Source organism: Anolis carolinensis, chromosome 2 (assembly GCF_035594765.1).
Source record: "Anolis carolinensis isolate JA03-04 chromosome 2, rAnoCar3.1.pri, whole genome shotgun sequence".
In the NCBI taxonomy this organism is placed as follows: Eukaryota; Metazoa; Chordata; class Lepidosauria; order Squamata; family Dactyloidae; genus Anolis; species Anolis carolinensis.
The window spans coordinates 303,104,191-303,130,985 of NC_085842.1; the positions used below are offsets into that span (position 1 = coordinate 303,104,191).

Below are 26,795 nucleotides of genomic sequence, written 5' to 3' on the forward strand. Positions count from 1 at the left end.
ACATAACAGATAACTTGCCAATGATGAATGTACCCAATTCGGAAGAGGTGCTGGAATACTACAATAAATTATCCTGGTGCTTGCCATCACTCTTAGGGATAACCTTAGTGATGACCTTTAAATTATAAAAGGTTTTAGAATTTATTAATGCAAGTACATATCACCATGTAACTTCTGCTGTTCACTTATTTATAGGAGTACTTATTTTTATCATCAATTCTACTTACTGTAATCCTGGACCCCTTTCTATGTTTATTAGACAATCATATCTTCCTCAAATATGAAGCTTGCCCATCAAAAAGCCCAGCAGTCAGACTTTGCCTAGCTACTTCCTTTCTTAAAATAGAAACTATTATGGATAATACATATGGTTCTTTTACATCTTTCTCTTCCTTTCTCTAAGGGCAGGTGCACTGTGCTAACCCTATGGATATATGCTCCAGCTATTAACTGTGAAGAGAATACCATATAGTTCTTCCGCAGAGTAATCCAGCAGCACTATATTTATGGAAACTGCATGTACATGCCATGCTTCCACTGAATAAGACTTGCATATCTGGGAATGTGGGCACTGGATCCTTGTATGGGAGATACTCTTGGATTTTCTATTCTGAGAATGGTAAGATCCATAGTAAGTATTCTTGCGATTGTAAACATTCTGCCAAGGACCAACACTGGAAGATTTCTTTAGCTCCCTCTCCCACACACAAGAATCATGCAAAGATCAATTGTAGCATTTAGAAATGTGACTACTCAAAATTACACAACCTAAACCCACATGAAGAAAGCTTTTCAGAACATAATGAAAACACACAGAGGCATGGTGACCCTGCCAGTGCAAGTAAAAGCTGCATGATTCAGTCCAAACTCATTTCTTAACCATCTGGGGCCTTCTCCTATATTACCGTATTTAGAAAAATCCAATTCATGGAGCAATGCTGAGAAAAAGGTTTTTGCCATTTTACTGTCTTCAATGTGTTATTTAAAAAATCATTGCACGCCTCTTTTCTTGTAGTTTGAAGCATCTCAAAATGCAAAGCTGTTCCATAAGGACTTCTTCACCCCAGCAACTAACATTTGAATCAAGACAAATCTTAGAAATTAACATAAACAGACATAGTTTATAAAGACAAAAATAGCTTTACTAACCCTTTTGTAAACATACAACACTCAACAAGGGCCAGAACAGTGAGAGCCATTACTCACAGCTATGTGCACCAGGCCAGTTCACTTGCTATGCAACCTTAATCAGTTTTCTGGGACATGCATATAGAAGAGAGGGGGAGAGGAGGATTTTAAAAAGGCAAAGCTAGGATAGCAAACTCTCAACTTTGCAACATGAAAAACTATAGTCTACTTTTTGCTTGCCGTTATTTCAACATGTCCCATAATTTTTGCTTGCCATTATTTGAAACTCCCATTTATGGATTTACACAGAAAACAGGGATCCAGAGTCTAGGCAAATAAGTGTATTTCTTTGTTAAATTTACATCCTTCCTTTTTGCTCAGGTGGCATTCAAAGAAGTGAACAGTAGTAAATTAGTAAAAGCCTATTAATAAAATATTTAAATACAGATTAAAAGCATAATTCAAAATACTAATAAAAGATACAGACTGCCTTCACCATAAACCCAATGAAATTCCCAAACTCCGCCTAAATAAAAAGTTCTTTGCCTATTGGGATAAGGACAAAATTAAGAGAGCATCAACTTGGATCCCCACAGTCAGGTTTTATACAGCTTGATATGCCAGAACCAATATACAAAACGAATTGTCCCTAGAAAGAGATCAGTAGCTAGTAAGCAGTCAGATGTTGGCAACATCTGAATCTAGTCAACAGACTGACTAGTATCAGACCAACCGAGAGAATTTATTTATTTATTTATTTATTTATTTATTTATTTGCTACATTTATATGCCGCCCTTCTCACCCCGAAGGGGACTCAGAGCGGCTTACAAATTAAATTTACATACAATATTATATTAGTATAGTACAATACTGGTAATAAATTACTATATTGTACTGTATCAATATATTGTAATATTATTAGTAATATTACATGTAAAATATGATATATAATTAATATTATTATATTGTATTATTAGTATTATATCGTATTACAATATAATATTATGAATATTATATGTATATACAATATGTTGTAATTATTACATATTATTGTAAAATATATTATATATATATATATATATATATATATATATATATATATATATTTATATGTAAACAAACACACACACATATATATATATATATACACACACATATATATAAAACTAGCATAGCATGTTATTGCTGATAGGGGCCTCCAGCTGATGTAAAGAGATATGTATATTTTTCAGAGGTAACACCACACAGACTGCATCACTGAAATCCAAATAACAAAGGAACATCACCATGACCTCTGTGTGAGCAAAGGAACACTTTCTAAAAGCAGTATCTGGAAATGCCCAGCACAATTTATACACAATGTTAAATTCATTTACTACATTTCACAATTTAAAAATAAGTGTTCTGGCATCTTTTAGCTTTAGCATCTTTTAACTTCTGACAATTTTATATTTATGTATTTTCAATAATTTCATCATATTGTTTTAAATTACATGATAGGTAATTAATTTTTTTCAAACTTCTTTATCATCAAGATTTTAGTTGTATCTTGCTTTAACCTTGACATACACCACCTTGAGTCCTTTGATGGGAGCAAGGTGGATCGTAAATCAAACAAAAAATAAACTTTGCAGGATATGATGCTATCATATATATGTTTACTTCAGTAAAGAAATGTGGAACAATAATTGTAAATTTCAAAAGGCTGTCAGCAGAAAATGAAAATCTTTTTTTTTTTTTTGATAAAATGATTTTTTGCTACTTCAATGTATTGTTTTAACATATTGTATATGGGGTTGTGAGGTTATACTTTACAACCTCTGAGGATACCTGCCATAGATATGGGTGAAACGTCAGGAGAGAATACTTCTGGAACATGGCCATACAGCCCGGAAAACACTCAACAACCCTGTGATCCTGGCCATGAAAGCCTTTGACAACACCTATTGAATATGAATTCAATTGTTATCTAAACCTCATGATAAGCAGAAAGAGAAGTGCTTGTGAATCATAACCACACGTGATAGCTTTAACTGCCATTTATATAAAAGCACCATGAATTACATTTGTCGTATTCCAAAAGTATTCTTGCAAAGCATCCTGTGTGTGTGTGTGTGTGTGTGTGTGTGTGTGTGTGTGTGTGTGTGTGTGTAAAATATGATGAACAATTAACCCAAAACTAATAGCCATCAAACATTCAGAAATCCACAATACATGGAAAATGAGAACTTTCTGGAGATATCGACTGCTTCAAATGTATACTGCACACAAAGAAACAGCCACAATTCTAGATGCTATCCTTCTCTGATCTCAGTGGCATATTAATATTTCCACTCCCAAACACAAATGGATGTTTTCTTCCAATTACGGCCTCTGACACTTGAACTTTAACTTCTTGCACATAAATTACATAATGCTCAGAAATTGGGGGGTCTCTGTCCGAGGACATGCCCATTTACATTAAAATATTCAGACACTACAATCCTCATTTCGCGTAACCTGAAGAGTTCATTTTAATTCTCATTTACCAGTGTGTTTGGTTCTATCATTTTTAATAAACACAAGGTTGTTTTCGCACTTTCATAATTTTTCCCTTTTGCTTTTGATGAACTTTATATGCTTGTTCATTTGCACAAGAGAAGAAGAGATGCAAATGCTACAGAAATGCTCATGGTCTAGTAGTTTTATGACGACAAAAGAAGATCTGCATCTTATCTCAAGAGTTCAACCATGAGAAAGTGGAACATTTGCCAGTAGATGCTAAATCACACTGACACAAGTGCATGTACATCTCAATACAAAGAGTTGACAGCAAAGTTTCCACTACCACAAAATAAAGTGCGGACTGCAAATCATACTGTTTTGTCTCATAACACAGCAAAATATACTGTAAATCTCAAGTTTTAAACCAGACGGATACATTTTAAGTGGCAAAAAGGCCACTTAAATCTTTTAGCATCCTCTCCTGAGATACCTACTAAACATGAAGTAGTTGAAGGCAGCAATGTAATAATAAAATTAAAACACAAAATTATCACAGATATTCCAGCTTCTCTCCCTCCTCCTAAAAATGTAAGACCTCAAGGACAACAAAGCTGAATATAGCTTTGAATAAACTGGTAACTATTTAATTGTATATGAAAGTAATTTGCAGTAAAGCACTTCTCTTTGATACGGAGGCTTCCATCTAAAGACCTTCTACTTTAAAGTAACAGAATGTCATATTCAAAATGCATGGCTATGGCCACTTCTGTGCAAGAGATTAATTTCAAGCAGCCACTTTAGTCAAAAATTGACAACAAATTGATCATTTCTGGCTTCGCAAATTTTTGTGAGAAGATTGGTAATTTTGGCAAGAGGAGGCCATAAGAATATCTGACAGTGAATATACATATCTAGATTTTACTGCATGTAGATGCCTTTATACTTCAAACATTTACAATAATGAATTTTCGAACACCCACTGGACCCAATAACAGGCATGTTAAAATCAGATGAGCGCTGCATAACTGGATGCTTGAGAAAGAGCTCAATGATTGTCAGGATTGAAGACCATCATCCCCTAGATTCAGTGAAAAAAAGTTAATGTCAAAAGAATATACACCATGTATTGTCTAAGGCTTTCATGGCCAGAATCACTGGGTTGCTGTGAGTTTTGCAGCCTGAAAAACTCACAGCAACGCAATACATACCATGTTTTCTTGTGGCATTATAATGCAAGCATGCTCAGTAGCTATTCTTTTTTTGGTTCGAAGTCCACAGAAATTGTATTAGAAAAATCTTTGACATTTTCAGATGCACATGTATTTTTAAAATATGCTCCTGTGAGTTCAAGTTTAACGAATGGGGAAAGTAGTTGGATCCTATGTGCGTTTACCAGAAAAATGTTGCTGCTCATGCAGGTTGGGGGTTTCTGGAGGTTGCAGCACCAGCAGTCATTTTGATGTCATCTATTCCACACTTACCACTTTGCCTAGTGATATTACTGCACCTGGCATCCAAAAAGGACAAAAGTGGAGGCACAGCAAAGAAAGTTACCTGTACATAAGTCAACCTCAGGGTTTGGGTGTTTTGGGGGGGGGGGCGACATATAGATAATTATATACAGTAACTGATATATTTGAGATGTTATCTTTTTCTTTGGAAAACTAAGGTAAGGTAAGGTAAGGTAAGGTAAGGTAAGGTTTTCCCCTGACATTAAGTCCAATCGTGTCTGACTCTGGGGGTTGGTGCTCATCTCCATTTCTAAGCCTATGTTGTCCGTAGATATCTCCAAGGTCATGTGGCCAGCATGACTACATGGGAGTGCCTTACCTTCCCGCCGGAGCGGTGCCTATTGATCTACTTTTGAACTGCTAGGGTGGCAGAAGCTGGGACTAACAGTGGGCTCTCACTCCGCTTCCCGGATTCAAACCTGCGACCTTTTGATCCACAATTTCAGCAGCTCAGCGCTTTAATACGCTGTGCCACCGGGGACCCAGCGTATTAAACTATGGAACCATATTTTTAAAGATGCAGTGATAACAAATATCCAGTAAAAAATACTCCTTATAGGAAGTGTATTTCATTGAAGAACGTCTAGATACACAAGCCTAATCTAGCAGGCCTAACGTGAAAAAACTGTCTAACTCAACACTAGACAAAACAAGTTAGTACATATGTACATGAAACATGTTTAAAAGGCAACCATTAGAGTACTTTTAAAACTAAAGAATCTACACCTCTAATTGACATTAACATGTTTTCTTTCTCAAAAGTAGGTATCAGACCCATACCATTCAGGATTTTAGGGAGTCAGTAATTCAGTAGTAAAACAGATGTTTTCAATTTCAAACAGAATTTGAGTCTGAAGACTAGCAAACTCAGCACTGCAGTGAGGTGAACCCAGAGCTTGAAATAGTTTCTTTTTTGGAACAAAGCTTCTAAATGTCTTCATGTGTGCAGGGTAGTGTAGTTGAACCCACAATTTTCCCAAGTTCTTACTTATTAGTTACAGTGCTGCATCCTTACAGAGTTAGAAGGAGCCAAATGCAGTCGTTCAGTTTTCAAATGTGTTTTCTTTGCATATAATTTCTAGATCTTATAGTGATAAGCAAAAACACACCCAAGAAATTGCTTGGATACAATCAGATCTGGGCCCTGAAAATTAAAATGCCTCCTCTACTCCCTCCATTTAATGTAGTATTCAAGCAAAAAGTAAACTATCCCCCGCCCTCTCTTTTTTTGGTAATTATACCAGTGATTCTATCCATTTCATTATGCTTACATCTGTCTCTTGCTCAAAAAACTAGGCATCAATTTTCCAGGATTAGAAAACTGCAGAGATAGGCACTGATTTTCAGAAAATATTGCAAGGTAATTTACCCATTAAAAATAAATGCAAAGTTCATGAAGAAATATTTAATAAAGATGAACTCGAGCATCAAGAGTAGTTATGATTCTGCTATTTCTATCCATTTAGAATTACCACACTGTGACACACTGTCTGTTTCCCCATGTCCATCCTATTTCTTGCAAAGTATCTGATAAGTATATGTACAGGAACACTTTTCATGAGTGTATCAACATAAAACTTTCCATTTGCTCAGTTTCAAATCAAGCTATCAGCTTAAGAGAGTCCGGTTGCCATCATGTCACACCGTAATTCAAGGCTCACACCAATGTAGAAACTCACTTTTAAATCTGATCTTAGTCATAGAATTTACTGGAGGATCTTGGGCCAATCACTCAACCTAATCTACCTTATAGGGTTTGCTGTGAATATAAAAGTGGGGTGATGAGCTCTGTGTGCTGCCCGTTTGTCTTTATAAGAACAGTGAAACAACCATTGAATAGACAAATAATTTTGCATGGAAGAAGCTGGTCTTTAAAACCTAAATAGTTATGTAACTTGCTCTAAACATGTTTTCTTTACAAGTAAATTCCATGAGCTCAATTGCACTTAGTCACTACTTAGGACTGCAGACTTAAATATATTCCACAGACACTGGTTTAGCAAATTCCTTACAGTGTGATGTCGACTTCTGAGAAAGGATAAACCAGGAAAGAAGGAAACGGCTTAAAGTTAACAATTAAATCAAAGAGTTTGTCCAATTGAAGACAAAAGATAGAGTAGCAACACAGAAATGCATATGCTGTCCAACCAGGCAGTCTTCAAATGGGAAATACGAATGCTGTATCTAAGCAAAACCATAGCGCTATGTGGTGTTTATTCAAAGTCTGGTATTGGCCTTGGCGTGACTTTCCCACTACTCCAGCTGTTCAGCCTGGCCAGCATTAGCTGTGTGCAAAGCACAACATGTTTGTACAACACTGAAATGACGCAGGAGGTGTTCAGACTAATAACTTTCATCCTTAGCTTTTGTGAACCATAGCCATGGTTGAAGAAACCATTTACATAGTATAATGGATCAACAACACTCTGAAATATTCCGAATTATTATTCTTACTCTAGGCAGTGACTAACATCCGACTTACATAGGACTCCTAGGTACCAACAGAGATGAGACAACGGGACATGAGAGGAAATCTATCCCTCGGAAGGGAAATTCATTCCTATAAGAGTAATCATGGGGGAAAAGGTGTCTCCACTGAAGCTTCATCACCAATCTTTGTTTCCACAACAACCCAACATTTTCAAAATTCAATAGTTACAGAGATAGAAAATGAGGTGAAATTTTCTGAACAGGAAAACAGACAATAAATCAAACATTGTAGGAGTGTTCTGTTAACCCTTCCCTATGCTATCAAAAATCATTTAAAATAAATGGCTGGCGTTACACTTTAAAATGTATCTTTTCTGACTTATATATAAGTTCAACTTAAGAACAAACCTACAGAACCTTTCTCATTTGTAACTCCGTATATTTATTTGTATCCCGCTTCTCTCCCAGGACTGAGACCCAAAGTATGCATTCACAGAATACACAAAGAGAAAATAAACATTAAAATAAAATTAAATACTACAACTACTAAAACAATTTTAAAAGCTGCTAGAAACAATTCCTAAAACCATACAGCATTTCTCGACCCACTTTTAAAACTTTTCTGGTTCAAAAGACTTCCAGTTTGTCCTATACCTTCTGAAATGGTATTTTTTACTCAGCTAACTACAGGATGAAACAAATTTTGAGAAAGCAAGGCAAATAACAAATTGATATAGCCTAAATCGGCATTGTCCAGTGAAAAAAGAAAGGCATCATCTGAGGAATTCTTAGGATGGAGGAGTTTTTAAAGTTTGGTTTCTTTAAAGACATCCAAGAACTAACATGGATAACTAAGAAATGGAAAGATTCAGAACCAATAAAGGAATCTTCTGTCATAAACCAGATGCAAAAATAAGCCACACCACTGGCTCCAATGACAAATCTCAAAACTCAAGACTGTTGCATTTCAAGCTTGGCTGCATTTCTATTTCTGAAATGGGAGTGGGGGGCTGGGGAAGAGGCTAGGGACATAGAACACCTGCTGATCAGGAATTTAATATCACTCAGTTCCATCTTGCATGTTCACAACAACAGTCATCACATGTGTGGCAAGAAAAAAGCCAGAAAAACTCCAAAGGCCCTTGACGATTCATTTCATATTTTCATTTTGTTTTTCCATGAAATCAAAATGTGTTTGGAATCCTATAAATTATTTTCTGGTTATTACTCTATGTCAAATAACAACACTTAAATATGTTTATAAGTTCTCAATAAATGAGCATTCATTACTAATCCAAACTATAAGACATAATGTTTGGAAAATTTTACACTTTTCAGGATGAAACAATCTTATCCTTTGTTGGTATTTTCTCCTCAGAAGAAAATGTAAGAAAGATGTAAGAAAATAAAAAGCTAGGCCAAATTGCTTCAGAAAATAACTTTTAGAATCACTGTTAGGCAAAACTACTGGAAATGCATTCCAGCTTAATAAAACAGTGACAAACAGCCCTTTTCTAATGAGAATAGCAAGGATCTATGATCAATTTAATAAAACAACTGGCTTCTGTGTATTCATTTGTAACTTGTTCACTATATCTAATTTTTACTAGGAGTCGATGATAAAAACTGGGAAGGAAGGCAAAGGCCCTCTGAACAAATCTTGCGGAGAAAACCCATAGGGTCTCCATAAGTCAGAAATGATTTGAAGCCACAACAACTTCGCACTACTTCACTGGCACATTATTGGTTGCATTCAATGTCATTTTAACCCCCAGACTTGCCTTAATAAACAATGCTGTGAAGCAACTGCATATTCCACATTGCACAGCGTGCAAATAAGCCAGGAAGAAATAACTTTATATAACATCAGTCAGATATTATGGTGATGAATTTGTACACATGATTTATAAGCCAAAATCAAAACTTAAATAAAGATGGCTTGTGATTTTTTAAATAAAGATTTTATTAGTTGAAAAACAAAACATGTACAGATATCAATTGCAGTATTTGTAAGCCTCTGTAACAGAAATAGAAGCACGGATATAATATACAAATGGTGCAGAGGTAAATGATGTAGGAAAATAGTTTGAAATTTACCTTGTGTTATTATCTTAAGGAGTGTTTTTATATAAAATTATGTATAATTGATACATGAGACTAGAGAAACTCCCTAAGACATTGGTTCTCAACCTGGGATCCCCAGATGTTTTTGGTCTTCAACTCCCAGAAATCCTAACAGTTGGTAAACTGGCTGGGATTTCTGGGAGTTGTAGGCCAAAAACATCTGGGGATCCCAGGTTGAGAACCACTGCCTTAAGGGAATGTCAAATATATGTTGGAAATTGTGAACTTGCGAAAATACTAAAAAATATTTTGGTCCAAATAAATAGTTCGATACAGAAAATGTTAAAAAATAATACTCAATTAAACCTGAATGGATGGTCACATAGAAAGGACTCATGGAAGAATACTTTAACATATGACAATAGCATGCTCAGGAATGACAGAATGAGTTATTGCCTACTAAAGAAGATTGACTGTTGAAATTGTAAGATTTAGTGGAAATGGCTAAACAGAGTAATTTGGTTAAAGAAAAATCATTACTTACATTATTGAAAGATAGGAAACCCCTGACTGATATTTTGAAAAGATTATTATTAGATTACTTTTGGTTTTGTTAATAAACAGGAGTTAAATGCATAGATGAAGTATAATTTCTAGTAAAAATAGAGATGTTGGCTTTTAAGAGTCAAAGTATAACCACAAAGTAGATAGCTAGAAGTCATCCTGCTTCCCTCATATTTTGGTAGTTATCATTTATTTGAGTGATTTTTTTCTTTCTTTTGTATTTATCTGGTAGTTTTGTGTGTTGTTTCTGTAGTTTGAAGTTTGTTTTTGTTATATGCTTTATGAAATTATTATTCCATGCAGATTTTACTTAATAAACATGATTATAAAAAATATGTAATTTCAACCAATGCATCTTCCATATCCCATTTTAATTCTCCAGTGATGTGCTAACATTACAATAAGTTTCTGTGATCATATATGTGTATGACCTCTTCCTACTCTTTTAGCATAGACCATTTGCATAGTTCAGAAAATGTCATTTTCTCCACTGGCATAGTTCAAAAATGCTGAAAAGAAGTGGAGTGAATGGGAATGTACAAAGACGTCACGTTCTCAGAGTCTTTATAGCAAAACAACATTTTCAATACTAAATATATTGTTTGCTATGAGTAGTGAAATACTTTCAAGGAAAGATCAAATGTGTGCCAACAAATATTTTTAACTACAACCTGGAGAAGACTTAAACTGGCAGAGATCAGGACACTTAACCACTCCCCCCCCTCCCCACCAACACACACACACAAGAGAGAAGGATAATGGAAGCATCAGAAGAAATGTCTGGTTAATATTTAATACGTAAACAGGCATTGTTTATCTAATACAGGAGCAACAAGAACAGAAGAAACAGGAGTCTGCCCCAAAAATATTTAGGTTGTTTCCCAATTATTTACCAGGAGTCTCCTATTGGTAGTCAACACTGTATGAGTTCAAAATCAGCAGTCGTAAAAGTCCAAGGCCAAAAATTGCCAGACTGTGTTCATTTTGATATTAAAACTAAACAAAACAGAACAGGAACAGCAAAAAGCCAAATCAGTCATCTTACTTTGCATTTTAACTTGCTACAGGACATAATGTAACTACTCTCTTCACTAAAGTAATAGTTCCACTACACCAAGTTATGCACCAACCCAAACCTGTGAACTATGATAATTCATAAAATTCTACTTTCCTCATTTTTAATTAGTCACTGAACTATCTTTGTCCCAACCTGGAGACATCTATAAATTTTTTTGCATAGTATCACAATGACTGAATCATGGTGTTACATCAGTTCTTTATGACAAATGTTAGATGTAGTTGTTAAAAAGCTCCAAAAAATCAGGTGCCCTGACAAATTTATGAACATCCTGCGGGTCCTCCACGATGACATGATGGCAACAGTCTTGGACAGTAATGGCTCCCAAAGCGACCTATTTAAGGTGGAATCAGGTGTCAAACAGGGATGTGTCATTGCCCCAACCTTATTTTTCATCTTCATCGCTATGATACTCCACTTTGTTGATGGGAAGCTTCCCATCGGAGTGGAAATCATCTATCGGACAGATGGCAAGCTATTTAACCTCAGCAGACTGAAAGCCAAAACCAAGGTCACAACAACATCTGTTATAGAACTCCAATATGCCAATGACAACATAGTCTGTGCGCATTCAGAAGAAGACCTACAAGCCACTCTAAAAACCTTTGCAGAAGCATATGAGAAGCTCAGCCTCTCACTGAACATCGAGAAAACCAAAGTGCTCTTCCAACAGGCTCCAGCCAATCCCTCTGCAAGGCCAGAAATACAGATTAATGGTGTAACATTAGAAAATGTTGACCATTTCCGCTACCTTGGCAGCCACCTCTCCACAAAAGTCAACATTGACACTGAAATACAACACCGCCTGAGCTCTGCGAGTGCAGCATTTTTCCCGAATGAAGTAGAGAGTGTTTGATGATAGGGACATCCGTAGAGATACCAAGGTGCTTGTTTATAAAGCCATTGTCCCCCCAACCCTGCTCTACGCCTGCGAAACGTGGACGGTCTACAAATGTCACACTCAACTCCTGGAGCGATTCCATCACTGTTGCCTCCGAAAAATCCTGCAAATCTCTTGGGAAGACAGGCGGACAAATGTCAGAGTGCTGAAAGAAACAAAGACCACCAGCATTGAAGTGATGCTCCTAAGCCATCAACTCCGCTGGACTGGCCACGTTGTCCGAATACCCGATCACCGTCTCCCAAAGTAGTTACTATACTCCCAACTCAAGAACAGAAAACGAAAAGTTGGTGGACAGGAAAAGAGATTTAAAGATGGGCTTAAAGCCAGCCTTAAAAACTGTGGCATAGACACTGAGAACTGGGAAGCCCTGGCCCTTGAGCGCACCAACTGGAGGTCAGCTGTGACCAGCAGTGCTGCGGAGTTCAAAGAGGCACGAATGGAAGGCTTAAGGGAGAAACGGGCCAAGAGGAAGGCGCGTCAAGCCAACCCTGACCAGGACCACCTTCCATCTGGAAACTGATGTCCTCACTGCGGGAGAATATGTGGATCAAGAATAGGTCTCCTCAGCCACCTACGGAGACACCCCTAAGACGCCAACAATTATTCAACTCTACAGTATCAAATATTATATATAACACATTGATAACATGGCAAAATGTCTTGCAAAATGACTAGCATGCTACTGATCCTTAAAATGTATATCATTTAATACATTTCTTATAATTATTATTATGACTGCTATTTCCACTTCCATCTCCCAGCCACCAGAGGTATATCTAACATATACTTTGTGCACAAAAAAACCCCTATAGGATTATTTTCCATTCCTCTATGTTTAGTCAATATTCTGTAAGCATAATATATGCTCAATTTGTGTCTCTTTGTTCCTCCAAATTTTTCTGTTGCTACCAATCTTTATAATAATTCCCCTTTCTTCATATAAAAACCTCACATCTGCATTCTTCAAGGTTAACTTTGGCATTTAAAGAGACATTTAAAATATATTAGCCAAATATTAATAATTTCCCATTTATCTCATGTTGCCCTTTTAAAAACATTTTAATTATAGTTATGCTTTTGAAAACAAGGGAAATTGATTGTGTCTTTCAGAACAAAAGTCAGGTCTCATAGATTACGGGCTACAGTAATAATATTGAAGCCTAATTTGCTGAAGCAGTAAATGCATTAACCGAAGGAACACTGTAAGTAGGCATTTGTTTCCATTAGCCACTCAGAAAACAGACTGCCAAGAAAAATAGAGACTTTGGGAACAACCTTGGGATTTCTATTCTTGAGGCTGATGGAAACCAGAAACCTTTGTAGAGTTGAAACTAATTCTCTGGGAAATGTGGTTGCTGTTTCATAATGCTTGAGCACCACCCAGTAGCCAGCACATGAAATAGCATTCGTTCTAAACTCGTCATGGGTAAAAAATTCACATGCAATGGGAATATAAAATGGAAGAATGAATGAATGAATGAAGCAAAAAATTTTAAAAAATTAAAGTGAACACTTTTGAGATATTTAAATCTCAGTTTTAAAAAGAAGCCTTGGTCTTATCGATCAGTGTAACATCACCATCTTGCAATAGTTGGTGCTAAAATAGTCAGCTCTACAATGGTATGTTCCTACTTAAGAGTTTGAGCAGCCTACCAGATGTATTTGACTTACAAACTCCATCTTCCCGGCCAACATGATCAACTGAAGCTCTGTCCAACACATTTTGAAGGCACCAAGTTAAACAGAGTGGAGGTAAAGGAAAGAGAGGGATATAAATGCAATACACTGCCAGCCGTGCAAAAGTAGGCTAATTTGTCACTCCAAATTGTGCAAGTAGCAGACATAATGCTGATCAAATATGGCCCATCTGCAGCTGTTGTTACAACATCCAAGAAATCACTTGGATTCATTCATGATGAACAAAAGACAAGGGGATGAATTAGGGAGACAAATTATTTCCCATAATCAATGCATCATCTTCTAGAAGGACTTCTGGGGTTGATAATCCTCTAAGGATGGTGTGGGGACAACTAATATTTCACTTGTGTGTTTATGTCTGTAAGTTACCTACTGAACTTAAGACGACCCCATGACTTTCAAATGGTTTTCTTAGACAAGGAATGCTCAGAGATGGTCCTACTGGTTTGTTCTTTGAAATGCAGCCTACAGCAATTGATAAGAAGTCACAGTGGTGCAATGGGTTAAACCTTGTGCCGTCTGGACTGCTAACCTGAAGATTGGGTTGCTGACCTGAAGGCTGCTGGTTTGAATGCGGGAGATCGGGTGAGCTCTCGTCTGTAAGCTCTAGCTTGCAGGGACATGAAAGAAGCCTCCTGGGTATCCCCTGGGCAATGTCTCTGTAGATGGCCAATTCTCTCACACCAGAAGCGACTTGCACTATGTTCTCAAGTCGCTTCTGACACAATAAAAAAGCAACTGATAACTTAATTCTTTGGTTCCGTCAAAAGTTGATTATAAAGTAATATACCAATTGCAGACATTTATCCCATATATGGCTGTAACTCTGAAAATGTATGGCACTGGAAACAGGTGCATTTTCTCACTATGAATTCCAAGTCCTTCTAGAATCTGATGTATTTAGCAATAGTTTTTTCCAGTTTTCATTTGAGAAACTCATTTGCATAGGATATGATCAGTTATCTAATTCAAAAAAGGTTCATATTTTTGTATGCAGGCAACAAAATATAAGATCATGTAGGGACCTAGCGCATGAACTGTTACGAGTCAGACGCCAGCCAATGTAAATAACTCAGTTTATTGCGAAACAACACAAAAAGAGCATAGAAAACAACCAAAAAAGGGCTCAAAACACTTTCTCTTCAGTATGAAATAACAATGTCCCAAAAAGAACTCAAAAAACCCGAACTCGGGATATAATCCAGATTATCCTGGAAAATAATCTGGATTAAAACAACTATGCCGAAAGGGCTGGAAACTCACTCCACCTACTCGTTGGAGCTTAACAAATGGAAGAAAGCAACCAGCAACAACCCGCAGCAACCAGCGGGCACACCGTGCCCCAGAACGTCGTCGTGAAGCCAAACCATGTCTGGTACACATTGTTAGGAAGAAGTCACAGACACCGAGTTCCAATCCACGTCGTTAGGGAGTCGTCACAAGCACCGAATTCCAATCCGCGTTGTTAGGGAGAAGTCACAAGCACCGAGTTCCAATCCGCGTCGTTAGGGAGAAGTCACAGGAACCGAATTCCAGTCCAAGGTCAACACAAAGAGCCAAAGCGACGGAGGCAAGCCGGCAGCTAATGCATAAAACCAACACAGGACAATCCAGCGCAAACCCACACAATGCCAGCCCCCATTGCCACTAAAAACCTGGGTTAACTCTTACATCCCAAAACAGTCTTCCAAACACGTCTTCTAAAACAGAGATCCCAAAAGCGCCCAACAAACACCTTGCTGATTGCAAGATTACATTAGCAACAAACTTACTTTTATTTACAAGTCCTCCTCAGAACTTGAGCCAGCTAACGCCTTATCCACAGCTGAACCTTGTTGCCGCAAATCCTCATAGGAGCTGGAGTCACCCAACGCCCAACCAAACGCACCTCCAGCTGCTGCCCTTCTACGATCTCTCCAGCCAGTCCACCTTCTATCCAAACCCATAACTCCCCAGGATCCAGTTGTATCTTCGCTATGCTATCCCTCAAATGTACCACTCCTTATGTGTTCCTCACAAATATCTCGGATCTCTTGAACCCTAGTTTAATCCATCTCTTCACTCCCAGAGTCCGATATCCCATCCTCCTGACTCCCAGCCCCATAATCCCCTACAAAACCCTCAAAGGAATCATCATCAGTGGGTTCCATAAGTATTTCCCGAATTCTCTTCCTTTGTTGCTCCTCATCGGAGTCTTGCTCACAAGTACTTTTCCTGCCTCTTCTAATATTCTAATAATACTCAATTTGGAAACTTTCGGCCTATCTCCAATCTCCCCTATTTGGGCAAGGTCTTAGAACATGTGGTTGCCTTGCAGCTCCAGGGATTCTTGGTTGACACTGATTTTCTGGATCCGGCACAGTCTGGCTTCAGGTCGGGGCATGGTACCGAGACAGCCTTGGTCGCCTTAGTCGATGATCTGCGCCGGGAACTGGACAGGGGGAGTGTGTCCCTGCTGGTTCTGGTGGACCTCTCGGCGGCCTTCGATACCGTCGATCACGGTATCCTTCTGGGACGCCTCGCGGGAATGGGACTTGGAGGTACTGTTCTGCAGTGGCTCCACTCATATTCCTGGAGGGTCGGTTCCAGATGGTGTCATTGGGGGACGCCTGCTCGGCCCCACAGCCATTGACTTGTGGGGTCCCGCAGGGCTCTGTGTTATCTCCCATGTTGTTTAACATCTACATGAAGCCGCTGGGAGAGATCATCAGGAGTTTCGGGGTCCAATGTCATCTGTACGCAGATGATGTCCAGCTCTGTCACTCCTTCCCACCTGTCACTAAGGAGGCTGTTCAGGTCCTGAACCGGTGTCTGGCCGCTGTGTCGGACTGGATGAGGGCCAACAAATTGAAATTGAATCCAGACAAGACAGAGGTCCTCCTGGTCAATCAGAAGGCCGAACAGGGTACAGGGTTACAGCCTGTGCTGGATGGGGTCACACTCCCCCTGAAGGCGCAGGTTCGCAGTCTGGGGGTGATCCTAGACTCATCGTTGAGCCTGGAGCCCCAGGTCTCAGCGGTGGCTAGGGGAGCCTTTGCACAATTAAAACTTGTGCGCCAGCTGCAACCGTACCTTGGGAAGCCAGACTTGGCCACGGTGGTCCACGCTCTCGTTACATCCCGTTTAGACTACTGCAACGCACTCTACGTGGGGCTGCCTTTGAAGACTGTTCGGAAGCTTCAATTAGTCCAACGGGAGGCTGCCAGGTTAATAACTGGAGCGGCACACAGGGAGCGTACTACTCCTCTGTTACGCCAGCTCCACTGGCTGCCGATTAGCCATCGAGCACAATTCAAGGTGCTGGCTTTAGCCTATAAAGCTCTAAACGGCTCTGGCCCAGCTTACATGTTCGAACGTGTCTCCCGCTACGACCCACCTCGAAGCTTAAGATCATCAGATGAGGCCCTGCTCGCAGTCACGTCAGCCTCACAGGTGCGGCTGGCGGGGACGAGAGACAGGGCCTTTTCAGTAGTGGCTCCCCGCCTATGGAACGCCCTCCCCATTGAAGTTAGGCAGGCTCCCTCCCTCCTATCCTTCTGTAGGAAGGTTAAAACTTGGTTGTGGGGCCAGGCTTTCGAATAAGAATCAGCAGCATTAATTACTATTATGTATACTGGAACGCAATTGACAGACCCAGTCTTTTAAACTTGAGCACGCCGATCTGTATTTTATAATGCGTTTTATGAATGTTTTATGTAAGTTAATTTTTTAAACTGATTTATAGTGTATTGTACAGTTTTTATATGTGTGTTTTATTGTAAGCCGCCCTGAGTCCCCTGTTGGGTGAGAAGGGTGGGATATAAATATTGTAATAATAATAATAAATAATAATACAACTAGTAGTTTCTCTGCTCGAAGACTCCATCACAACATGAACTGTGCATGCACACTCAGAGCACAAAAGCTTTAATATACCTTCAGACTGCATGTTATTTGGGACACTGCTACTCAATGTGGTGGTTCCTGGACCAGTGCCAGTTCCTAAACCATTAGCCATTGGTCTCTTGAGAACTTCCAGTAAAGTAACAGCTATAGTCAGAGGGCACAACTGTGATTCTGTTTATTGGTAGATGAGCAGGAGGAACGCTACAGGTCTCCCATATTATAAGTAACAATGATACAGGACACAGATGTAGGTCATACCCTGCGTGATCAATTCAGACATTTCACAATGAATGTGTTTAGGTTAAACATTATCATAATTCCATTAAATTCTGGTCCCATTTTTACATTAGCCACACGTCATTGTTCCTTGTTGTTGGAGTGTATGTGCATATTGCACACTGCTCAGAAAATGCTGCTTTAGTGATAGCTGAAAAGCCTAATAAATTTTAAAAATGCAGTTTAGAAGAGAGTAAAAAGTAAGCACACCAAGGAATAAGTGAAAATATACTTTTTCCAACTGTGCTTGGGCAGATCCCTCTGTAGAATATAGCTAATTTCCAAGAATGTGTGTTTTCACTCCAGTTGTCATACTGACAAATGACTCTTGTTAATTGATAAAAGGTCTGGTGTGGTACTAGACTGCTGTACCTTAAGTTCTGACGTGAATATGTAAAAGACACAGCCTAGCACAGTTTCCAATGCTTTTCATATTAAGGCATTTTGATGTCTTTGGGAACAGAATCATAAACAGAATGAAATCACTACTTGTATTAGTTTTGTACACTAATCAGGACAGAAATTTCAATATGAAATGTTAACAGTTACAACAGCTGGAATAAGGAGATTTGGAATGTATTTATTTTGAATTACTTCTGTATTCTTTCAAAGCAGTAATTCAGTTTTTTTTTAAATTAATGAAACCGAAAATATGAACACTGAAACATATGTTTTGAAATTGAGCGATCTGTACAATAAAACTTTTTAAACTTTTTTTCTAATTTCTCTCCATCCCAGGACAGAGATTAAAACAATAACTAAAAAGGAGTTAAACATAATTTTGGAGAAGTGTATTTTCTTTGTAACCAGTTAACATACCAGAAGTAGAAACCAGTTTTCAAACTATGATATGGTTTAATTTTGACATAAAAACTGTAACTACAGCTGTTGCTCTGCTTACAGAAACTGCTATATCATAAGAAAAAAGAACAAAAGTAGACAAGCAGCTATAAACCATGGTTAAGCAGAATATGTCACATGAAACCTCAAAGTTGTAGTTGCCTGTCAAGTCTGACTAAGCTTTCCAAGTTAAGAAATGCCAATAAATAACTATTTTGTACTGCAAGTTGGATTTGGATATCAGATCTATATTCTATAGATTAGTATTCTATACTAAATTTAGTAAAGCAAATGAATAGGAGTAATTCAAAATCAAATACTTTCCAATAAATACTGCAGAAGTCTTGCAAAAACACTTACCCATCATTGGAGCATGTCAAGAACTCCTCCTTTATTTTGGGATGCCAGCAACCTGAATTAAGCATTGCTGTATGTCCCTAAGAAAAAGAACAGATTCATGAGACTTTATTAAACCCTTGTTATTGATAAATAGCAAGCAAAAAAGTAACTTGTTCCAGATTATTTGCTACTGGATTGCAGATGGGGAAAAATTGAGATGGAAAGCAAAAACAAGAAATTCTGAACTTCCTTTCTAGATATTTTCAGTCCACACACATCATGAACCGTTACTTATACTTATATATTTTATATATACATTTCTATTAAAATGTTTATGGATGAGAAGTGTTTTGTAGGACATTCAAACCCATAATATGACATCCAATTATTTACATTTAAGGACTCTCAATTTTCTACCCCTTATTACATCTTCTCTTTTATCTCTGCTCTCCTCCCTTTATTGTCTATGTAAATCAATGCTGTTCTACAGTCATAAAAACCAATTAGAAAAAGGTATATTATCTAAAGAAAAAATATCTCTGTATATATTTGTTTTAACAGTGCAGTAAAATAACACAATCAGGTCTGAATCCAACAAATGTCACTTTACATCTTATATTCTATTATATGGTCATAATCATTTTGCAAAATTAACAGAGATGCAAACCACTATGCATAACCCAAGATGGGGACAACTGTTCTGCCTACACAAAATCCCTTTATTTTGCCTATTGAAGCAGACCTTTGTAATGAAAGGAAAGGAAGTCCAATTGCCAATTAGTTCTACAATTTTGGGAACATTTTCTTTATAAGCTTATTTACATCACTAACAAAACATAGGGCAGATGATGAATTAGCCTTTGAGACATTTGAAGAGACCCACCCCATATTTCACACTCCTGGGAGCAACAAAGAGAAAGAAAAAGGAAAACTAATTTCTTTGCTTACCTTGGTGTTAGCCATGTCTACAATATACTGGTCTCCTTTAACACACTCCATTACGGGAAAGCCATCTCTGTCAAGAACTTTAGCTTGTGCATTACCCGCAACAACAAGAATGACATCCCCTGTACTGCTGTATTGCAGAGACTTTATCTGGTGACTGAAAAAAATTAGGGGATATGATTGTCAATAATACCATTGTGTAAAGGTTAAGTGCAACAGTATTTTTAAAAAGATAAATTTAGAAAATATATTAACATTTATCACTACTTGCTTAGCAGAAAAGGAAGCTTTACTTTAAAAAAAATCCAGAATCAAAAAACTTATATAAATAAATGGCAAAGGAGGGAGCAAACTTGTTTTCTGCTGCCCTGGAGACTAGGACGCAGAACAATGGCTTCAAACTACAGGAAAGGAGATTCCACCTGAGCATCAGGAAGAATTTCCTCACTGTGAGGGCTGTTTGGCAGTGGAACTCTCTCCCCCGGACTGTGGTGGAGGCTCCTTCTTTGGAGGCTTTTAAGCAGAGGCTGGATTGGCCATCTGTCGGGGGTGCTTTGAATGCGATTTCCTGCTTCTTGACAGGGGGTTGGACTGGATGGCCCCATGAGATCTCTTCCAACTTTACTATTCTATGATTCTATGAAAATATATTTACAAGGTACATCAATCCTGCTAATTAACAGCAATATGATAGATAATTATTGCTACTTTATCTGTGGTACATTGCATAACACAGATTATTTAGATATACTCAAAAACTCTTAATATCTGTAGACTAGACAATAACATTTGGTCTAGGCAAATTTTATGCATATTTTGAGCTATATAGACACATGAAAGATTTGGTCGATAATCCAATACTCAAATTAAAGGGGGAGAAAGTTATACAGCCCTGAAACAATATTTTAAAAAAGAAGTGATCAGGAGTCTTTTACATACAGTCCCAATAAAGTAAAATGCAGATCACTCAACAGCAAACTGTGGACAACTTGCCCACAACTTTGCAGATCAAATTGCTTGAAACTGCTCTAACATGGATTCTTTTAGAAACGATGCTAAAGAGACTGAATGCAGTAAAGAACTGGATGCGGGTGAATTAATTTAGGCTCAGCTCAAACAAGATAAAATTTATGTTAGCCAAAAAGAAATTTAACCTGGGGTTTGGATTACAGCCTATCCTGAATGAGACTGCATTCCCTCTGAAAGAAATAGGTGCAAGGAGAAAAACTGTAAATTATTAATTCTTTCCTGCAAGAAATATCTTGTATCTTAAAATACCGTATTTATGTCCCGAGACACTGGAGATCATTTCCATTTTGTGAAATTATCTGGTCATTTGATCATGGATTTTCATAATAATAAAATTGCTGGAGATAGATTATGTGAATACTAGAGAACTTAAGAATCAAACCGGTATATCCTGCATGGATGCAGGGATAAAAGTAAAGGGACTGCACAGAGGAAAGTAAAAGCAGGCCAAAATATAATTCTCAATCTCATCAGCAAAACTAATGTTCAAATAGGACCCCAAATTGGCACTTTTGAATTTCTAAATGCAAGGTTTTTCCTTTGTTATTATTCTTGTGCCAGGAGACATGGGAATTTTCAGAAGGAGAGATAGTGACGAGTGCACAAAATCAAGACTGCCAAAATACAAAAGTCAACATTGGTCCAAGAACAAGAGAGAACATTTACAGCATCAACTACTCTTAGAGAACTTTTCTGACGCAGAGACATGAATTAAACGCAGCCATCTCGATTCTGTTGTTGCTCTTGCAGCCAAATATAAATGAGGTGGAGGCAATGAGACAGAGTGAGTGAGTGATGGGACTTCCAAAGAAAGATATAATTTATCTGGACCACATTCTTCCTTTAAAAAGCTACATATATTAAATAAAACATTTACACTTAAAGAATTCTTTTTAGTTTTGCAGAACTAAATAAAAGAATAAAACCCATAACCATCTAAATTAATTCTAGCTATATTATAGTGCACGATTAACTTTTACTCTTGCTACTTTAAATTAAAAAAACACACATTTCCATCTTATATTAAGCACTAAGACTGCAAACAGTAAGGGCTCATGTTTTTAGTAAATGGGAAATAATTTCAGTGCTTTTGCTTTCAGAAGGAGCACCATCTCTACAAAGTAACCAAACTTTTCTTTACCTACAGACCAGGGGTCCTCAAACTTTTTAAGCAGAGGGCCGGTCCACAATCCTTCAGACTGTGGAGGGGCCGAATTATCATTTAAAAAAAAATACGAACAAATTACTATGCACACTGCACATGTCTTATTTGTAGTGCAAAAAATCAATAAAAGAACAATACAATATTTAAAAATAAAAACAATTTTAACCAACATAAACCTATAAGGATTTCAATCGAAAGTGTGGGCCTGCTTCTGGCCAATGAGATAGTCAAGTTAATTAGTAACGTTGTTGTTGTGTACAACATTGCAAGCCTAGGTCTAAAACTGAGGGCGGAGGTCAGGTAGCTGACCTTGGAGGGCCACAGGTCTTAGTTTGGGGACCCCTGCTACAGACTATACAGTTCAGCATAAACTTTGAGGATTTCATATGAAAGCTGATACAAGTGCAATGTGCTCTTTCTATACTTCTCCAAATTTCCTTATAAAAATATCTCCAAACAAGTTCACAGTTTCCTACCATAACAGTAGCTCAGCTGGCTCTTTTCTGAAAGCATCTGGTGAACTAGTTACATCTAATGACAGTTTGAGACTGCATAGGACAGTAAGTTAGGATCCACTACACAGTTACACACTGATGAACACAGCCTACTGGTTATCTCTTGATTCCTCTTGTAAGCGTGAATGACTAAAGACCAGAAATAACTTGTTTGGCATGTTTACTGAGATGGTGGTTTGTTCTGCCCTTTACAAATTAGGATTGCAAACTGGAATTATTCTTTGTTTATGAATCCCAGTTGGATTCAAAAAGCAACAGGCTCAAATCCTAGGTTGGGGCAGCAAGCAAAACCAATGATGTTTGCAACTCATACTGCTAAGAAGACCCATGTGGGATTAAATGTGTAATATAGACTAGTGCACATTTCAATCACAATAAACCAGTATTTTCAAGAACCTTAGGCCCCTTTTACACATCTGAATAAAATCCCACAATTTCAGCTTTGAACTGGAAGATATGGCACTGTGGACTCAGATAACCCAGTTCAAAGCAGATATTGTGGGATTTTCTGCCTTGATATTCTGGGTTATGTGGCTCTGTGAAAAGGGCCATTAGTTTACCATTCCATGTAACTGCAAAGGCTTGCAACCAATCTCAAAATTTTTGCTTTAATTTCAGGAGTTTCTCTAGAAAAAGAATATGCAGAGAACACAGACAAAACTACCTGGCAATCCCTTCTAACAAGTAGTTACACTGCAAGATAAAGAGAGGAACAATGTCTTCACACAAAACTGAAGGTTTAATGCTAATAATGTATACCCAAATAGTTTGTCACCTTCAAAATGTAACTGCTTGTCCTAAAATTTATTAGGCATCATTCCCTCAAAGACTTGTAATATCACACAGTAATCAAATTATGGAAAATTAAACAGAATGCAGTAAAAGAAATGTCTCTATAACACAATGTTGCACCTTTAACCACAAACTAACAGATCATGAGGATAATAAATTGAAACTATGCTGCAGTTTTTTTAAATGCCATTCATATGCCATAAAGTGCCTGGCAGTAGAAAAAGTTCTCAATCTGGTGCAGAAAAGATGACAATAGGCAGTGCACTTACAAACAATATCATCCCTGTCATTATCAGAAGTACAGTAGAGTCTCACTAATCCAAGCCTCGCTTATCCAAGCCTCTGGATAATCCAAGCCATTTTTGTAGTCAATGTTTCCAATATATCGTGATATTTTGGTGCTAAATTCATAAATACAGTAATTACAACATAACCTTACTGCGTATTGAACTACTTTTTCTGTCAAATTTGTTGTATAACATGAAGTTTTGGTGCTTAATTTGTAAAATCATCACCTAATTTGATATTTAATAGGCTTTTCCTTGATCAGTCCTTATAATCCAAGATATTCGCTTATCCAAGCTTCTGCCGGCCCGTTTAGCTTGGATTAGTGAGACTCTACTGTATTGAACTAGCAATATTTTCTAAAATATTTTCAAAGTAGACCCTTTCCACTAATCAGCAGTTATCACAAATGGTTAAGTGCATGTTCTGAACTTTTATTATATTTATAAAAACCACAGCTATTAAAATATTTCTTTTACAAAAAAGGTTAATATATTACGATACTTCCTATTTAATTTCTACATTTATTCTAAATTTATTGGAGAATAAGGCAATAACAATTTATAAGGTCATGGGAAATAGAGAGATACATAGTAAATGGCACGCAATATGTACTGGGCCAAGTAGGACCAGATCTGAAATCTCCACTGGCACCTCTTCAAACTAAAGTTGACAGCTATGAGAACAGCAATACCAATCTCAAAATATACTCAGCAATCAAATGCAAAACAATCTAACACAGGCTTTTCTCTTAAAGCTGAAATTCCTTGGGCTGCTACACTTTCATCTGTTTGAAATATTCAAGTCTAGTAGTTCTTAAAAGGGGCACTTTCATCCATTTTCACTGCATATGCCCATCTTTCTTTTCTATTCCCAGCTTTTCCACTGGAAAAAATTCCTACAAAATAATGGCATTCTATCATGGGATTAATCTCCAATCAATTCACAACTAAGCATTTCAAGATTAATGCTTACGTCTTTTGCATTCTGGGCATCAAATCAGTAGTACTTGACATTTTGTTAAACACCAACACCACTGTGAGCCAAGATAGGTATTCTGAATTGTTAGAACTCATTTATGAAATTTACATTATCAACACCTGCACTAATTTTAAAGATGCCATTTTCATATTCCATGGTAAAAATACAAAAGGAAGATGGCAATTCATGCAAACAGGTTTGGTCTTATTGTCCAAAATACTTTCACAAAGGATCAAATCTTTTTATCACCAAAATACCAGGTTAGAGGAGAGCTAACATGCAATGTAGAACTGAAAGTGGTTATCAGTAAAGGGAGGATGTGAGGACATACCATTCACATGGCTGCAGAGATCGAAAAGCTTGAAGAGATGCATCCATTCCAGCAAAATCCCAAAATCTTACATCATAGTCATAGCCTCCAGTTATCAAACGGGCACCCGAAGGATCCAGTCCTAATGCAGATACCTACACAAGAAACAAACTATTAATTAATATGACCTCTGAGGAGTGATCTATTTCACTTTTTCTACTTCCAAACATCTTTCACTGAATGCATTTAACCTTAACAGTTTGCAACAACTGCCATCTTGGGGGGGGGGGGGGGTAGCATCATGCTTTAGTCATCTGGCCCTGCATGCGTTTTTATGGAAGAAATCAAAAGTAGAGAGTAGCAAATAAACCCAAAAAAGTTCATATTTTGTTAGGGTGTAATGTAATGTAACAAAAACATTTCTAGTTCTGTTTCAAATTCCTTTTTATATTTTAAGCAGCATTTTTGGTTAAAACGACTATATTTTAATACATTCTTTTGTAAGTCTAAAGCCCCCTACACACGCACACACATATATATTTCCAAAACAACTGAAAAGTAACAAATAATGCAAAAGCAATTAGAAAGACAAAAAAGCAATGTGGGTGCTTAGTAAAGAGTAGCATAACTATATGCTTTTTAAATTTAGCTGTGAATTGTAAGAACATCCAGTCCCCCATGGGTCATGTTTATGAGCTACTCATGCTTACAAGATAAAAGGCCTCTGTGTAAATGAGCTGGAGAAGGTGCAACACAGCTGGGTAACTCTATGGGAGGCATTTCTACATCTCCTGTCTAAGCAATAGCTGTGTTTAATACTATATATGTACAGATTAGTTGAGAAGAGGGATTAAACACACAACTGAACTCTGTGCAAATCTCTTGTATCACTGGATTTTAAATTTTCTTTTAAACACAATGCTGACATTTTCTTTCTAAATTATCCAATGAGCTTTTCTTTTGAAGAAAGTAACAACAGTCTTCAATGCTCCACTACTATTTCCAAGGACAGTACTATCCTGCTTATACTCTGGTGACACAAAATGAGTTTGCAAACCAGACTGTTATAGATGAATTGTACTATACTTAATTTCACAGCAGGAGAAAAAAAATCACATTAGACAGTTGCTGCGCATTACAGCTGAAGCAGCTGTAAATTGTGAATACAGAAAACATGACACTTGGTTGATTATGTAACACTTTCCACTGCTCACCTACATGTCAAAGCTGTCAGGAGAAAATTTATCCCTGCAGTTTCATTGGGAAAACCACTCTTGTTACAGGAAAGGCAACTGGGAAATTAATTAGGTTTCTGGAAAGGATCTTCAATGAGGGAAATCTGTTCTGATATTTCTCAGCTGCACAGGAACACAGACATCAACAGCTTAAATTCATTAGTTTGAAGAGCTACAGATGGGATTCTAAGTGACCCGACCTTACACAAAAGCAGAAGAGAAGGCCAAAGGGAGATGTGGGCCCTTGATAGGTTGTCTCTGGAGAGAATGTCTCAGAAGTGGAGGGCAGAAGCAGTTAGCACAAGAAACATGGTTTGGCTGTCAAGAAATCATGAA

At 37.5% G+C, this 26,795-nt stretch overlaps 1 protein-coding gene across 8 annotated transcripts in view; it reads right to left on the reverse strand.

The window, feature by feature from the left end:
* The window catches only part of wdr70 (WD repeat domain 70), a 218,253-nt gene that overhangs the window by 154,325 nt on the left and 37,133 nt on the right, over positions 1-26,795 (reverse strand). For all 8 annotated transcript variants that reach the window (XR_010003615.1, XR_010003614.1, XR_010003613.1 and 5 more), the window contains exons 7-9: positions 25,246-25,379; positions 20,151-20,304; positions 19,224-19,300 (exon numbers count right to left, since the gene is read on the reverse strand). Coding sequence is in view for 5 of the 8 variants with exons in the window: in XM_008116097.3 (XP_008114304.1) it covers positions 19,224-19,300; positions 20,151-20,304; positions 25,246-25,379 (365 nt within the window). In the remaining 3 variants the exon portion in view is untranslated. The remainder of the gene's footprint in view (positions 1-19,223; positions 19,301-20,150; positions 20,305-25,245; positions 25,380-26,795) is intronic.